At 44.6% G+C, this 17,126-nt stretch overlaps 1 protein-coding gene across 1 annotated transcript in view; it reads left to right on the top strand.

The window, feature by feature from the left end:
• Positions 1-17,126, top strand: part of RYR3 (ryanodine receptor 3) — a 370,839-nt gene that overhangs the window by 211,381 nt on the left and 142,332 nt on the right. The window contains exons 39-43 of the mRNA XM_036346438.1: positions 9,345-9,618; positions 10,637-10,751; positions 12,254-12,383; positions 13,748-13,851; positions 16,826-16,961. Coding sequence (XP_036202331.1) covers positions 9,345-9,618; positions 10,637-10,751; positions 12,254-12,383; positions 13,748-13,851; positions 16,826-16,961 — 759 coding nt within the window. The remainder of the gene's footprint in view (positions 1-9,344; positions 9,619-10,636; positions 10,752-12,253; positions 12,384-13,747; positions 13,852-16,825; positions 16,962-17,126) is intronic.

Raw genomic sequence — 17,126 nt, 5'->3', positions numbered from 1 at the left:
AATAATACTTTCATAAATGAAGCCATTTATAATCGCCAGGGAAACCACATGCACATGACTAGCTTCCCTAAGGCATTCTGTTTCATAGGGTTTATTTTATATCTCAGCAGAAAACGTGTTTTGTTACACATCTTCTTTCTTTCTCTTTTCCATTTTGGAAAGAATACTATAGCTTTTTTAAAAACCCCATGAGCTGAACCACCTAGTGTGCTTGACAAGTCCTCTTTGAAACAGGTAAATCAGTGGGCAGAAATCCTAGAATTGCAACAAAGGCTGTGGAAGCAACTTCATTACAAAAGTGGAGTATTTAGGTTCGAGAGAGAGAGAGAAGAGAGAGAAGAGAGAAGAGAGAAGAGAGAAGAGAGAAGAGAGAAGAGAGAAGAGAGAAGAGAGAAGAGAGAAAGAGAGAGGAGAGGAGAGAGAAGAGAGAGAGGGAAGGAGAGGAGAAGAGGAGAGAGAGGGAAGAGAGGAGGAGAGAGAGAGAAAGAGAGGAGCGAGAGCGGAGGAGAGAGGAGCGGCGAGAGGAGCGAGAGGGGAGAGGAGAGCGGAGGAGAGAGGCGGCGAGAGAGGAGAGAGGAGAGGAGAGGAGGAGAGGGAAGAGAGGAAGGAGCGAGAGAGGAGAGGAGAAGGAGAGGGCGGAGGGAGAGGAGAGGGGAGGGGGGAGAGGAGGGAGCGAGAGAGGAGGGGAGGAGTGAGAGAGGAGAGGAGGGCGCGGAGGGAGAGGCGAGAGAGGAGAGGAGGAGGAGCGAGGGGAGAGGAGAGGAGAGGAGAGGAGAGGAGGAGGGGAGAGAGGAGAGGAGAGGAGAGGAGAGGAGAGGAGAGGAGAGGAGAGGAGAGGAGAGAGAGAGGAGAGAGAGGAGGAGAGAGGAGGAGAGAGGAGAAGAGAGGAGAGAGAAGAGAGGAGAGGAGAGGAGAGGAATACTAGGCCATAAATGTATCAAGCAGTAGATTTGAGCTCTTGTCCTCACGCTTGCCTTCTCCTGGAGTCTGTCCTCTTTCAGGAGTTGTGTTTCCTATTAATATAAAAGTGTTTTTAAGTCATTAAAGGGCAGCATTTCCAAAGAAGAATTTAGAAAAGCAACAGAAAATGAAATCATTTTTTAGTTGTAACTGTTCTTAATGTATCTGTCTCTCTTTGGTTAAGAAAGAGGTTCAGCCCTAGCCAATATGGCTCAGTGGATAGAGCGTTGGCCTGTGGACTGAAGGGTCCTGGGTTCGATTTCAGTCAAGAGCACATGCCCGGGTTGCGGGATTGTTCCACAGTAGGGGACAAGCAGGAGGCAGCAGATCAATGATTCTTTCATCATTGATGTTTCTATCTCTCTCTCCCTCTCCCTTTCTCTCTGAAATCAATGAAAATATATTTTTTAAAAAAGAAAGGGTTTCAAATTTATCTCGAGAATTGACTCCCTTTGCTGTTGAAATTCCTGCCAAAATTGTCAGCATTCCCCCATTGATGGCAGAAAAAATAAAGCATTCACAACAGGGGCTGCTTGTATAAGCCATCTCTTGAAGGAAAATGCCATTCCAGGGCCATCACAGCAAAGAGTATCTCTTCCATTAGATCATCTCAGCCATCCCTTCAAAGGCCTCTCTTAACTTCATGATAGAGCTGTCTCTGCCCTGCTTCTTCAGTCTCTGTGCAATGTGGACCTAGTCTAGAAATATACAGAACTTTAGATAAAAGACCCATTGGGGAAAAAATAAGAGATCATTTCTCTTCTCTAATTTCTTTTTGAATGTAAGTATTATTCTAGATGTTGTACCTTCTAAGAAGTATCTTATTTCTTAAGAAAATGGTATTACCCATTATTTTTTATACTTTATTTCTCATTAAATGCTCCTAGTTTGTGTGTAATGATTGTGTCTTGAAATAGTTTTGTGTAGGGTACTTAACTCAGTACTTAACAGAAAATACCCTTTGATTCATAAGCTAATTTGGAAGGGACATTCTGGACGTAACTCAGCCACTGAGCTGAAGACAGGAAAGAACTTGTGAATAAGGTCTGTCCTGAGGCCTAGATGCACTGACTCCTGAGCAAAGTCTCTGGAGTGGTCAATCTGGTTTCCAGTATGAATGAGAGTAAAGTTATTGCTGAAGGGTCAGCTAATGTCAGTAGCAAAGGTTTAAGTGCCCATCCAGGCTGTAGTGTACCTTTCTCTGTGTTCCCCATTTCATTGCACTGGCTGCAGAACAGGCTGAAGAAGTCCACGTAGCCTCTGTGTGCAAGGTACCTGGCTCCCCCCTTGCTCTGAGATGACTTATCTTAAACCCAAATTGAAGAGGGAAGCATTTAGGGGCCCTCAGGCTGGTGGAAAGCCCTTTAGTGATGAATGAATAATGACTGGGGCCCTTGCTAACTGCCAGGATTCAGCTTTCAAAATAATAGTTCTTTAATCCTCTCTTTATGTCTCATTATGAGATGTCTTACTCTTCTTATCCTCGCATTTATTCTACCTCCCATCCAGAAACAAACACAGAAAGCTTCCTAAGCTTTTGCTCTCGAGGCTCATGTCTAAGTTACTTGATTGGAGTCACACAGACTCATAGAACAGTTTCCTCTTAGTGGAGGGAAAGCGCTGCCTTTCAGCCATGGCCATCCCTCAGCAGGGACCCTGTTACATAGATCAGTGGTTCCCAAACCTTTTGGTCCCAAGACCCCTCTACACTCCTAAAAATTTTCAAAGACCCCTAAAATCTTTGGTTTATGTGGATTGTACCTATCAATATTACTGAATTTGAATTTAAAACAAATTTTTAAACGTGTTAATCATTTTAAAAATAATAAAAACCATTATGTTACGTAAAGAACATATTTTTATAAAAAACAACTGAAATTTTTACTACAAAAAATAAGAAGAGTGACATTGGTTTGCATTTTTATATGTCTCTTATGTGTGACTTAACAGAAGATAGTTGGATTCTTATACCTGATTAAAGAGTAGGAAGAAAATCAGCCTCAAAGAGATATATCATTAGAAAGGGGAATTTTTTAATAGCTTTTTTAGATAATTGTGGAAATTCTCCTTTCATACTATAGAAAAACTCAACAAGTATAATCTCTCCCTTTCTCCTTTGTCCAAAACTGTCTTAGATACCCAATGTTTCCTCACTGTCTTTAGACTTTTCACGGAATTATCATGCCTATGTGAATTCCCCATGCATACGTATTAAACTTTGATTTTCTCCTGTTTAAAAATAAAGCTCAGCAAGTAGTAGTTTCTCAAAAGTTAATTGCCATGTGGAATCTAAAGTTATATTAAAGAAAGTCTTCTACTTGGTTACATAAAATGCATTGGTCTGACTTGCATGTTGAATGGATGTTCTACCCATGAATGATTTTGTAACATGATGCATGGTCATTGGGAAATTACTGGTTCACCAAGTAATGCAAAGCTTCCAAATGTCAACATATTTATATTATGAATGTTTTAAAATTACATTTGTTAATAACAATTTAATAAGAAAAGTCTTTAAGTATTGGGAGACTGTCAAACTCACAATGGCAGATAAACTTTTTCCAAAATTCTACTTTTCACTTGAAAACTCAAGTTATATCAGAGAAACAGATGCTGTCATTGGTTTTTCATGAAGTGATAGACTTACTTCTTTCATTTTTAAGAAAATTATACTTCATGAAGCAAGCAGCTAGTTTAGCTTGCAGCTCAATCGCACAAGTTCTTTTCCTCAAGGAAACCACTGCTTTTTGACATGCAAAAGTGCTTCAGCATACTTCCTCCCATTTTGTCACATGGGGTATTAAAAAGGTATATATTCAAAAGTTTATTATTATTAAAACTAGAGGGCCGGTGCATGAAATTCGTACACGGAAGGGTGGGTTCCCTCAGCCCAGCCTGTACCCACTCCAATCGGGGACCCCTCGGGGGGATGTCCAACCGCCGGCTCAAAATCTGGGACCGCTGGCTCCTAACCACTCACCTGCCTGCCTGCCTGATTGCCCCTAACTGCCTCTGCCTGCCTGCCTGATTGCCCCTAACTGCCTCTGCCTGCCTGCCTGATTGCCCCTAACTGCCCTCCCCTGCCGGCCTGATCGAGTCCCCAACTACTCTCTCCTATCAGCCTGATCAAGCCCCCAAATGCCTCTGCCTGCCTAATCACCCCTAACTGCCCTCCCCTGCCAGCCTGATCTCACCCTCAAATGCCTTTCTCTGCCTGCCAATTTGGTTCTGATTGGTCAGTTTCTATGCCAGTCAGCATCAAAAGCTCCGCCTCCTAGGCAGCCATTGGCTCCTCACAGTTGACCCAGATTTGGTTCTGATTGGCCAGTTTCTATGCCAGTCAGCATCTCTGGGCCTATCAAGGGGGCCTGCTCAGAAAGGTGGGGCTGATCAGCAGCCCCGGGTGGAGGCCTAGAGAGAAATGGAGGCAAATTCTGATCAACAGCTGCCACAGAGGCTATGGATCAGACCCTGCCTCTCTCTCTCTCTGCAGGCCTCTTTCCGGGCCTGATCAGCAGCCCCCTAGGCCAGCGGTCGGCCAACTGTGGCTTTGGCCCCTTGAGTGTGGCTCTTCCACAAAATACCAACTTCTGCGCATAGGCCACGAAGTTTCAATAGCACTGTATGTGCATGTGCATGGTATTTTGTGGTATTTTGTGGAAGAGCCACACTCAAGGGGCCAAAGAGCCACATGTGGCTTGTGAGCCTCAGTTTGCCGACCACAGCCCTAGATAGTCAGTGCTGGGTTGGGGCACCCACAGTGGACCCAGTCTGGTCGAGCCTTCATGGTAATGGTTGTTATGACCCTGGCTCTTTATTATATAGATTAATAATTGTTTATATCTCATTGAGGACATTCTCAAGAGAAACTGGGCATTTTCCTGGTGGTGTGGCAGTAAAGAATAGATTTTGGTGGCACTGACTTGATTCATGCTAAGACACCAGCAGTTTTACCCACCATTGCTTTTGCACCATCAGAACAGCTATCAACACAATGAAAAAGGCAAATAATGCCTTTGAATTATTATGAAAGTATATTTGACCTTACAAGCTGCCTAAAGGATCTTGGTTACCTCACGGCTCTGTAGACCACAATTTTTATCACTGCTGTATAGATAGCAGTTAACCTATCTAAAGCCCACAATATGTGCCCGACGTGGTTATAAGTATTAACTATTTTAATCCTCAAATGTGCAGATACATGGAGAGCCTACTAGCTTCTAATATTGATGCTGCTCTGCCACTGGATTATGGGAGCTAATTAAAATCTGAGTAATTTTCAGATTTTAGCTGCCAGGGGTGTAGAGCTCCATTTTCACAGTTTCAGAGGATTTTAGACCCTTAGAAATTCACTGATTCAAAACCCCGGTTTGCTTGGTGGGTGCTAGGTCTCTAGCATGTGTCAGGCCACAAAATACATTGCTTTTGAGGTGTCTTGGGAATGTTTCCTTCCCCCCGCACACACACAGTTTTCTTCCCATTTCTTCCTTTCATATTCTTTCCCATACTTTCTGAACCTCAGTCTTACATCTGGAAAGCCTGACCAACAAGAATAGCCTTCAGTATCCTGCCTTCAATGAATTACACCTGTCCATCAGTAGCCCAACAGTGATGAGTCTTGCTTTTTCTGTTGTGATCTTGGGGGTCACATTATGTTTTCAACAGAGCTTTGTTCCCACTCATATTTATTTACCACATCCTCCTATTCTTACCTTGAAGGACAAAGAACCTGTGGGCGATCCCTGCTCCATCTTTTCAGGCAAGGGGCTATTTCCTTTCCCATTTGCCCTCAAGTGAGATGTTTTGCCATAAATGTTCCATTTTCTAGACTACATATTGATTTGAATTTTTAAGGCATTGTGAGGCTAAGAGCTCACCCAAATCCTGAATTAATCTGAAAGCCAGGTTGAGTAAAAGCTAGTATTTACTTGGTCTCATTATAACTCTAAATGCCCTGTTGAAAAGAGGATGGACCTAGATTGATTGACAGTTCTGATTGTTGTTTCTCAAGTGTGGCTGGGACTGTGAATGATGTATATTATCTCTGCAGAGAATTTTCTTGTTAGTGCTGAGACTGTAATCCTTTCAGCCCAAAATGTAGGCTAAAAGGGGAATTGTACTTACAGGACTAGAAAAACTTAGGTTGGGCCCAAGAGTGTTTATGTTTTTGTCTCGCTTTTATTCCTTACTGTGAATTCCTAACTAGGAGAAAGGAACTTCTACATTTGCCTACTGAGGAAACAAGTTCATGAGGAGCCCAGTCTAGCCCATAAATAACTTTTTCCCCCAGGGGGTTCAGATATCATCTAACCTAACAGCTATTAGTCAGCAATCCCTGCCTAGTGAGATCTCCTAGGAACATCTTTTAACTGTACTCTCTGCCTTCAGTATCCTTTTTTAAGTTTTTCAGCTTATGTCTCCCATCTGAGCCCAAAATACCCACAGTGTTGATAGACACAGTGGTAAGTTAAATTAATCCTTTACATCTAGATCTCTTCTGGAGCTCTATTTTTATATCCTTCTGATGAGCCAAGACTGGATGTAGAGCAGACACCTGCCATATATAGTGTATGGAGGTAGAAAACTAGACTATTAGAGATGGCACAGGCAATGAAGCACCCATCTGAGTTTATTCCAAGTCCTTTCACTGATAGACTGTGTGGCCTTCATTGTCCCCTGAGCTCTGCCTTTATTCCCAGGTCTGAATTCAGGCTCTTGGTGCCATTCATACCTTGCAGAAATGTGATAGGCAGAGCCAGACTTAGATGGAATTACGATTTAAAAGCAGCATTTCTCACCTCTGTCACAGCACTTTGTGGGAGTGTGTATGGCATGGGGAGGGGTGAGCAGTGCCGACCCAGCCATTCTGGTAGGGGCCCCTCTGCTCTCTTCTCCTGCTCAGTTCTCCCTCACCCTTCTCATCATCCTCCCACACCAATGTCTATCAGTCCTTTTCAGGGCCATTTAGTCAAACTTCTGAAGGTCCCACAGCTGATTCGAGTCCCACTTCAGCAATTTTTCCTATATGTACAACCAGTGGTATTTCTTTGCACTAGTATGAGCCCTGAGAAATTCAAAATTCAAAGTCTACTGGTCTTTCTCTCTTGGTGCTTGTGAAAGTAGTCCATGTTGCAGTGCCCGCTGTCTCCTGCAGAGATCTGGGCAGCACAGTGCAGGACGTGATGGTCAGTTGTCCAAGTGCAAAGCCTTTAGGCCTGACAGAGTGTTCATACCCACTTCACTCCATTTCCTAATGTATCTGTATGTTTATATCGTCCTTTACAATTCTTGAATCAATGGCATGGCCTAATCAGTTTGTGGTATGTGGTATCTTTTAAATATGTGAAGATAGTGCCTATGGTGGAGAAATTCCAGTGCTTAGTATTGCTTTCCTTTAACGAGGCAGCACCAACGTCTTCTCATGCCTTAACTCACCAGAATTTATCACCCCCCACTCTATCCCATTGCACTTGCACATGCCCCATTTTAGTATTTATTACATGATGTTATAAAAAATAAAGATAAAATTTGATTTTTATAAAATTAAAATGTAAATTTCTAGCTCATGAGCACCCTGAAGTCAAGAAGAGTGTTTTATTTAGTCTTCTATTTCCAGCATCTATTTAAATATAATTTAATCAGAATAGAATATTTAGCACCCTCAGTATGAAATTGAGATATTCTTTTCTTGTAGCATATGAAGAAAAAGCACGTATGTGTCTTTTGTCAACATATTCTACTTCTCTGCATTCCATACACCATCCTTAGAAAGTTTTTAATTAAATTTATTGGAGTGACCTTGGTTAATAAGATTATATTGGTTTCAAGTGCACAATTCTATGATACATCATCTGTGTATTGCATTATATGTTTATCACCCCAAGTCAAATCTTCTTCCATCACCATGTATTTAACCCTCTTTACCCTTTACTATCTCCCTCGATCCCTTCCCTTTGATAACCACCATACTGTTCTCTGTGTCTATGAGTTTTTGTTTGGTTATTTATCTTGTTTTTCCATTTGTTACTTTCAGTTTTATAACCCACATATGAATGAAATTGTATGGTTCTTGCCTTTTTCTGCCTTACTTTTTTCACTTATCATGATACTCTCAAGATCCATCCATGTTGTCACAAATGGCAGTATTTCATCTTTTATGAATGAGTAGTATTCCATTGTATGTATGTACCACATCTTCTTTATTCAATCATCTATTGAAGGACACTTCAATTGTTTCCATGTCTTGGCTACTGAGACTAATGCTGCAATGAACATAGGGGTGCATATATCTTTGTGCATACATGATTTTGAGTTATTCAAGTATATACCCAGGAGAGGAATTGCTGGGTCCATACGTAACTCTATTTTTAATTTTTTGAGGAACTTCAATACTGTTTTCCATGTACTAGTTTACATTCCCACCAGCAGTAAATGAGAGTTCCTTTTTCTCCACAACCTTTTCAACACTTGTTATTATGTGTCTTGTTGATTATAGCCATTCTCACAGATGTGAAGTGGTATCTTATACTAGTTTTGATTTGCATTTCCCTAATAGCTAGTGAGGTTGAGCATCTTTTCATATATCTGTTGGCCATTTGTATCTTTTCTTGGGAGAAGTGTTTGTTCAGGTCCTCCACCCATTTTTTAATTAGATTGTTTGTTTGGTGTTAGGCTGTATGAATCTTTTATATTTTGGATATTAACCCCTCGTCAGAGCTGTTGTTTGCAAATATCTTCTCCCATTGGATTGGTTGCCTTTTCATTTTGTTGGTGTTTTCTTTTGCTATGCAGAAGCTTTTTGGTTTGATATAGTCCCATTCATTTATTTTTTGCCTTTACTTCCCTTCACTTTGGGCTCAAATTCATAAAACTTTCTCTAAGACCAAGTTCTATAAGTTTAGTACCTATGTCTTCTTCTATGTAATTTACTGTTTCAGGTCTTATTTTAGGTCTTTGATCCATTTTGAGTTAATTTTTGTATATGGGGACAAACAGTAGTCTAGTTTCATTCTTTTGCATGTGGCTTTACAATTTTCTCAGCACCATTTATTGAAGAGGCTTTCTTTTCTCCATTGTATGTTTTTGGCTCCTTTGTCAAAAATTATTTGTCCATATAAACATGGGTTTATTTCTAGGCTCCCAATTCTGTTCCATTGGTCTGTGTGTCTGTTTTTCTGCCAGTATCATGCTGTTTTGTATAGTCACTTTGTAGTATAAAGTTAAGTAGTATGATACCTCCAGCTTTGTTCCAAAAAAAAAAAAATTGTTAACCTTGATCAGCTGATGATGATGATGTGTTTTATGATTGAATAAAGTAGCTGAGGTACACAGCTCTCCCTGAGCTGGGATGGCCACAGTACCGGTCCTTTCTATTGTCCTTCTAGCAACACTGAAGGAACTCATCTCACAGACGATGATCCGCTGGGCCCAGGAGGACCAGATCCAGGATGCAGACCTAATCCGGATGATGTTCAACCTCCTTCGGAGGCAGTACGACAGCATTGGGGAGCTGCTGCAGGCCCTGCGGAAGACCTACACCATCAGCCAGGCCTCCGTGAGTGACACCATCAACCTGCTGGCTGCCCTCGGCCAGATTCGCTGCCTCCTCAGCGTCAGGATGGGCAAGGAAGAGGAGCTGCTCATGATCAATGGGCTGGGGTAGGTCATTCACGGTGCAGTGCAAGTCTCAGAAGAACACCATGTGGGAAAACTGGTTTACCTTGCTGTATGGATGCTCCAGAGTCAAATCATATACCATCTCTGTGTGCCCCTCCTGCAGGCACCCTGTGGGATTACATCCTTGCCACAGCAGTCCCCTTTCATAACCTGACAGACCAGGCTACCTGCTAATCAGAGTGAAGGGACATTGCCAGAAGAAGTGGGGAGGAGCCTTGGAGAAAAACAGTTATTTAGCTTGAATCTGATGCAAATAGCCTCAGGGAAGCACTGAAAAAAGTTAGAGGAAGGGACAGTGTGTTCAACCCAATAAGAAAGATACCTTTTGAGCCCATCTGCTTTTGACTAGAAAACTGCTGGGACTTCCTTCTGAAACACTACTACCTACCCCTTCCTCTCTCAGGACTCTCCTTGAGTGTCATTTTTGTTAGTTCTGCAATACATTTTCCCATAACAATAGCTTGTGTCTCATTCTTAGAAGCCATGTTGTCAAAAAGATAGCATTTTAGACGTTAAGAAGACCTCCTTTACTTGGGTAACATAGCACGTCCATTTTGCAGATGAGAAAATGAAGGCCTAAATAGGTTCACTGACCAGCTCACAGTTTCATTTTATTAAAATCAAGAATTAGAACTGCAGCCCTTCCGCTGTTGACTGTTCCATCCCACCACTCTTGAGCCTCTATCACCAGGGCCCAGGGCAAGGGCTGTGAGGATACCAGATGGGGTGGGGGTATGTGTGCATTCCTCAAACTCATTTCCAAAGAAGAATCTTCCAGTAGAAATAAAGAGACTTTATGGAAAGACAGAAAAGCTACTGAATCAGCCTCTCCCTCAGCCCTTGCAGTAGACATAGCCTGTCCCATTTACACTGTTCACCCTGAGTGTGTGTGTGTGTGTGTGTGTGTGTGTGTGTGTGTGTGTGAGTGTGTTCTCATCCCTGAATTTTCATAACACTGAAGTAAGCACTAGCTGACATCTCTCTCTGGTCCTTACCCTAGAGACATAATGAACAACAAGGTGTTTTACCAGCACCCCAACCTCATGCGCGTCCTCGGCATGCACGAGACGGTGATGGAGGTGATGGTGAACGTGCTGGGCGCAGAGAAATCTCAGGTAATGGCAGAACTTGACCCCTGGGCAGGGACACAGAGGCAACCTGCTTGCAGCCACATGGCTGGAGCCCATTGATTCAGTTACTCTTCCCAGGGAGAGGGAGGGGCATACACAGTGCCAGGAAGGAGCCCACAGATGGACGATGCTGCTCAATGGCCTCCAACCAGAGCGAGAGCTTCAGCCCGAAAAGCTCAGGAGTTTCTCTCACTTGTTCCACTGGCTTTCAGCTGCTCTATGTTTACCGTCCTCTGCAGCCCCGCCCCCTCCCAGCTGGAATTCTTCCTGGTCCGCTTAGGAGCCTGGTGTGTCCTGTGCTGGGTCAGCAGATGGCTGTTTTAAAGGAGAACAAGATCTTAATAAGGATCCTGGCGGCATCCCCTCGGGAGTGTGTGGGTTTCCTCTGTGAGCCACGCTCCTGAGGACATCCTGACCGGTCTCTGTAAGGTGCCCGCTGTCAGGGGGAGCTCCTGCTGGCAAGGAGGAAGGAGGAAACAGGGCCCAGTTTGTCTGGGGTCCTCCTCAGAGTCAGATAGCTTCTGAAAGCAGAAGATGGGGTATGTTTTCAAAAATATGTTGAAATTTTTAGAGAGCCGGGGTCCTAGGAAAGGGGTCCTGCCAGTATTGAGAAGCAGAGTGTGACGGGAGAACAGATGCCAAGCTCAATTACTCCCGTCTGTGCTCTTGGGAAAGTAGATTCTCTCCAGAAGATCCCTGAGCAAAGGTTTGGTGCCTGAGCAGCTGTCAGAACATTGCTTCTTTGAGCACCTCCAGGATTCTAATGGGGGAATAGAGGGCTTCTTAGGATCCTGAGCAAGGTTAACTCTGACACCATTTACTGAGCACTATATTGGATCAAAAGTAAGACATGGCCAGGCCCTGGAGATGCTAATTACTTTGATCAGCAGAAAAGCCAAACACCATCAACAGTAATAGAAGATGGCATCTCAGTGCTAAATTGTGTGAATCCAGTTACCTAGGAGCTCATAGGAGAGGAGGACAGAACTAGTTGGGGAAGACTTGCAGGCGGAGAAGGTGAGGCCTTGAGGCTTCCACAACTGGAGGGCCAGCCTTTACCCAGAGGACTCGGGTTTGACCTAGCGCTGGGCCTCATTTGTCTATGATCACCCATCTCCCTCCTGAAATTTCCCATCACAGTTCTGCCCACCCCCTTCCTAGTTAGAAACAGTAGCTGGTGTGGGGCCTTGCAATTTCATGTGGCATCTGAGGATGACTGCGATTCTTGTTTGATGTCTGTTTCCTTTGAGAAAGATATTTCAGGAACTATAACTAGCTGTCAGTATTTTTGGAAGCCTCTCCTTAGGTGTATACTCTCTGTCTCTCCTATGACTAAGTCTTGGCACAAGCTGGAGGTAAGGAGAAAATTTACTTTCCCAAACTGTTCACAGCTTGCCAGACTTCAACCTAGGACTCTTCGAAGTCAGACTTTCCAGAAAGACCTCATGATAGATTCTTTTCCTGACACTTCCTACTTCTCCCTACAGATCGCTTTTCCAAAGATGGTGGCTAGCTGTTGCCGCTTCCTTTGCTATTTCTGTCGAATTAGCCGGCAGAATCAGAAGGCCATGTTTGAGCACCTGAGTTACCTGCTGGAGAATAGCAGTGTTGGCCTAGGTATGTCACCTTGTAACTTCCACATTGGGGCTCAGAGGTGACACTCCCCCTGCTGACCACTTACTCAGGGGGTGAAAGGAAAGAAGCCACTCGCATTCTGTGGGATTATTTTTAATATTTTTCTATTGATTTCAGAGAGGAAGGGAGAGGGCTAGAGAGAGATAGAAACATCAATGATGAGAGTGAATCATTGATTGGCTGCCTCTTGCACACCCCACACTGGGCATCAAGCCTGCAATCCAGGCATGTGCCTTGATCAGGAATCGAACTGTGACTTCCTGGTTCATACGTTGATGCTCAACCACTGAGCAATACCAGCCAGGCTCTGTGGGATTTTTTAATAGGAAAAGGACCCCTGCCTGGTCTAAAAACAAATAAAATAATGAGTCCATGTCTCTGCTCTCCAACAAGTAGGGATGTTGCTCCCACCCAGCACCGGTGTCAGGTTTGTGGGCATAGTCACACAGTCTACCTCCTCTCTCTTGGGACCAGGTTTATAAAATGCTGCCTGAAATGGCAGATACAGTCTGGGGACACAGCTCCTCCCGGCCCACTCAGTGGACCACGGAGCAGTGCTAGTGAGACCAAGGTCATGGATGCAGTCCCTTCCGGCCAGGCTGGCTGTAGGCGGCATGCCTGTCCTATTGGCCAACCAGCCAGTGCTTTCTGTAGCTGTAAGGTGGATAAGCAGTGTGAACCCACCACCACCGCAAGAAAAGCAGCATGAAACATGTGCCTCACTCAGTGTTCTGAACGTAAACCAAATGACGCAGATACACACATCCGTGCACATGATATCTGAAATCTCAGGCTTCCAATTTATCAACTGCAACCTCAGGCTACCAACCTTTTTGTACAATGCCACCCGAAGGTTTTCTTAATTCTGGCCTAAGGACCAGACAACGAAAAACCAAAGACAACATTGGTGACCTGATAACTGTATGAGCAAATGCTGTTTGAGGCTATTTTTAAATTCTAGGTGGTGGCTTCAGAAATGGCCAAGTCACTTGAGCTTAGTTGTTCAAGTGACACCTGAGTCTGTGGGGTGATCATCAAACGACGACCCCAGGAAGTTTCATGCTAGAAAAGCACTTGAAAATGCGTGGTCCCAGCTGATCCCATGAACTGATTTTCCAACTTAATCTGTACTCAATCAGTAATGAGTGGGGGCGGGGAGGGGGAGGTGTTAAAAGGAGAGGGAGGACGGAAGAAAATAGAGCTGTTCTGAAATCAGGCACAACAGTGACCTGAGCCAGGTTTAGTGTTTGCTGTCCTCTGCTGGCCAGTTGTGTGCACTGCAGTCTCAGCTCAGCGAGGGGTGTTCTCTTGGTCCCTTTTTCTCTCTTTCTTTCCTCCCTCCTCAGCCTCCCCGTCGATGAGGGGATCCACTCCGCTAGATGTGGCCGCCTCCTCCGTGATGGACAACAACGAGTTAGCACTGGGCTTAGAGGAACCAGACCTCGAGAAGGTACCTGGCCCTGGGGAGGCACTGTGCTTGCTCTTTCCTGTGTACAGCGCAGCCAAGCAGGTGCAGACCAAAGCAGGTGGTTCCATCAGAACCTCCTTCACCCTCAGTGAAAAGGGGTGGAATGTGAATAGCTGGCAGCGCATGATAGGAGCAGAGCGTCTCCTGTGGCCAGAGATTGCCAACCTCCTAGGCATGGTATGTGGACATGTGTGTACGTGAGGCCCAGCCTCCCGGGTCCACATGGAACACTACCAGGCACCTATGTTCCTGATCAAGTTCTGGGCCCTCGTGCTTATGCTCACATACCAGAAGGACGTGACAGAAAGCTGTATAATTGGCATAAAGGAAACCAATGCCACACCTGACCCATCCATGTACAAATAAGACAGAACTGAGCTGCCCACGCTGGGACCATAAACTGCGCCTCTGGTGGTGGTGACTGGGGCTGACTCACCCAACCTTCTCCCCGCCCCACTCTGGGACATTTCCTTGACCCGGCAGCTGACAAGAGTCACAGTGCATTCTCTGAGTGTGAAGAAGAGCATCCTGGTGAGGGGGGATGAGTCAGAGGTCATCCCCTGAGTGGTGGGTGTGGGAGCACGTGGCAGAGCAGCTCCTAACCTGGGGAGGGAATCAGGAAGGTGTTAAAGGAGACTCAGAAAGTGATGAGCTGAGGGGTGAGTAGGAGCTAATCATCCACGTGCCAGGAGCGTTTTAGGTTTAGAGAGGAGAGCATGGTATGCCTGAGCATCGGGGAGCTGCCTATGACAGGAGCACCGAGTGTGTGGGGGGAGTGAGAGGTGAGGGCGAGTCAGGAATTGGACTTTATGCTGCCATCACAATTAATAACAGAAGCGCATGCCCTACAGAATCCCTGCTTGCCAGACCCCACTCTGATCGCCTCATGTGAGCCTTGGAACACACCGTCTTGTTATTGCCCCCTGTGACAGGAGAAGAAACTGAGGCAGAGAGAGATTAGGTAGCATCTTCAACGTCGTGGGGCTTGTAAGTGTTGTCAGAGCCAGGCTTCAAAAGTATCCGGGCCCAGAGACCATGCTCTAGTGAAATGACAAGGCCTCACTGAAGAGCCCGGTTTGCGTTTTAGCACATCCTGGTTTCAATAAGAAGTGATTAGAACTGAAATAAAATAACCCCCATATACACACACATTCAAATGCTGTGCCACCAGCTGTACACTGTGTGATAGCTGCCCCACAGTGCCACGGTCTCTGCCTCTGACGGGACAGACTTCACTCGAACTCTATTATTCATACATTTAAACAGTAATAAGTAGCAGAGTGTTTTAGGTGGTGAGGTGAAAACCGGCGCCTGTATAAAAAGGTAGCTAACGGTTCTCTTATAGCCAGACAGGGCCACAAGGTTTAGTGCTCAGTTCCCGTCCTCAGCCACATTCATCTTTGCAAATGACACTGCCCAACAAAGACCCCGAGCATCCCTTGAAAAATGCAGATATGATAAACGGAGGCCGGGGGGGGGGGGGGCTGGGAGAGAGGAGAAGCAGGGCCTTAGGAAAATCTGTAAAGGGGATGATGAGGTGTGCTGCCCCCTTTCTAGTGATTCCTGCAGCTTAGCACAGTGCACAGACTTTGTTTAGACCAATGTCAGGAGATTTCCCACGTTTGTTCCTGGGAGAGATGGAGAAAGGGCCAATAAATGCTGCATTTCCTTCCTTCTTTTGAACACAACAGAAATTAGGTCCCTGAAGACTGAACTACAGCAACAAGAACACACACACACACACACACACACACACACACACACACGCGCGCGCGCGCGCGCACGCACTTATTTTAGAGGCCAGTGAAATGCCTGGTACCTGTAATCCTGAAAACCCTGCCTAATTCCTGCCTTGATTGATGTTTTTCCTGACATTTCCACCCCCCCCCCCCCCATGGATGTGATAATTTTTTTTTTCAGTTTTCTTTTTTTTTCCCCCCTGACATTTTAAAGGCCAAATCAAATCTAAGCTCCAAGCAGAATAATTTTCTTAATGATTTAAGAACAACAATAGTTTCTTAGTGAGTTTTGACTTCAATTCATTATTCTTGCAAACTGAGTTCAAGTGTTTGACATCAGCAAATACATTATTCACTTGACAAACATTTATTGAGCACCTAATATGTGCCAGACCCTGGGGATTTTTCCTTTTTGTTAAATTTGTTTGGGTGACATTGGTTAGAGACCCTGGGGATTGAAAAATGAAAAAGACACCACTCCTGACTAGCAGGGTTTTGCAATCTAGTGGGTTTTCCTCTTCTCCCTGTATACATAAAATATCCAAGGTTATAGTAGAATAACAACTGAATTTCAAGAAAGTGTCTATTTGCCAGGCTTTTGTTTGACACCTTCTAAAAGTGGGCAGATTCTAATATTCTATATGTCACAGAGCTGAGATCATATGGTAAGTGTCTGGTAACCTGGAAGCAAAGAGAACACTGCCAGTCCTAATCTATAACTGGCTGCAGCCTCTTTACCCCAACCTTCATTTCTTGGCTTTTCCCTTAGATAACTGTTGTTGATGCAGAACTTGAGTAGGGACCCCTGATTAGTTAAGGACCCACTGAGAGTCAATCAGTGACTGGATATTTGGTCATGAAATAACATGGCCAAGTGTACATGGCCAGCCTAGATCCACCACTGTCTCCCCAGGTGCGCCCTAGGTAGGACTATTTTAAAATGGTAGCTCCTTCGTGCCAGAACAGGGAAAACCAGGGAATGGATGTCCTCAGACATGGTGTCCTCAGACATAAAGGTGATCATCAGTCATGTTGATTACTTGGAAACAAAAATGAATTAGAGGTTCTGGCTTTAAATCTACTAAATTACTTGATTTAAAAGTTTTGGGCTCTCTCTAGCTTTTAGGGAAATGAAAGCCTTCCAGTCCCAAAATTGCACAGTACTTAAGCTCTTTTGTAAAAACCTTGGGCACTTACTTTTGTACTGTTCTTGGCAGGTGGTGACTTACTTGGCAGGCTGTGGCCTCCAGAGCTGCCCCATGCTGCTGGCCAAAGGATACCCTGACGTCGGCTGGAACCCCATTGAAGGGGAGCGGTACCTGTCCTTCCTGAGGTTTGCCGTCTTCGTGAACAGTGAGTCCCAAGGGTTCTATGCCTTTCAGACCTAAGATGGCACAGTTGTGGGTAAATACAGGAAAAGAAGATCCTTTGCATTACTTCCTATCCATAAAGATGATAGATACCTATAGGCAGGTGGCAGCTGGTGGAAAGATATCAGGGAGACTCAGGCCAAACAAG

The sequence above is a fragment of the Myotis myotis genome, unplaced genomic scaffold, assembly GCF_014108235.1.
Source record: "Myotis myotis isolate mMyoMyo1 unplaced genomic scaffold, mMyoMyo1.p scaffold_m19_p_1, whole genome shotgun sequence".
NCBI lineage: Eukaryota > Metazoa > Chordata > Mammalia > Chiroptera > Vespertilionidae > Myotis > Myotis myotis.
This window is presented reverse-complemented; position numbering and strand designations above follow the sequence as displayed.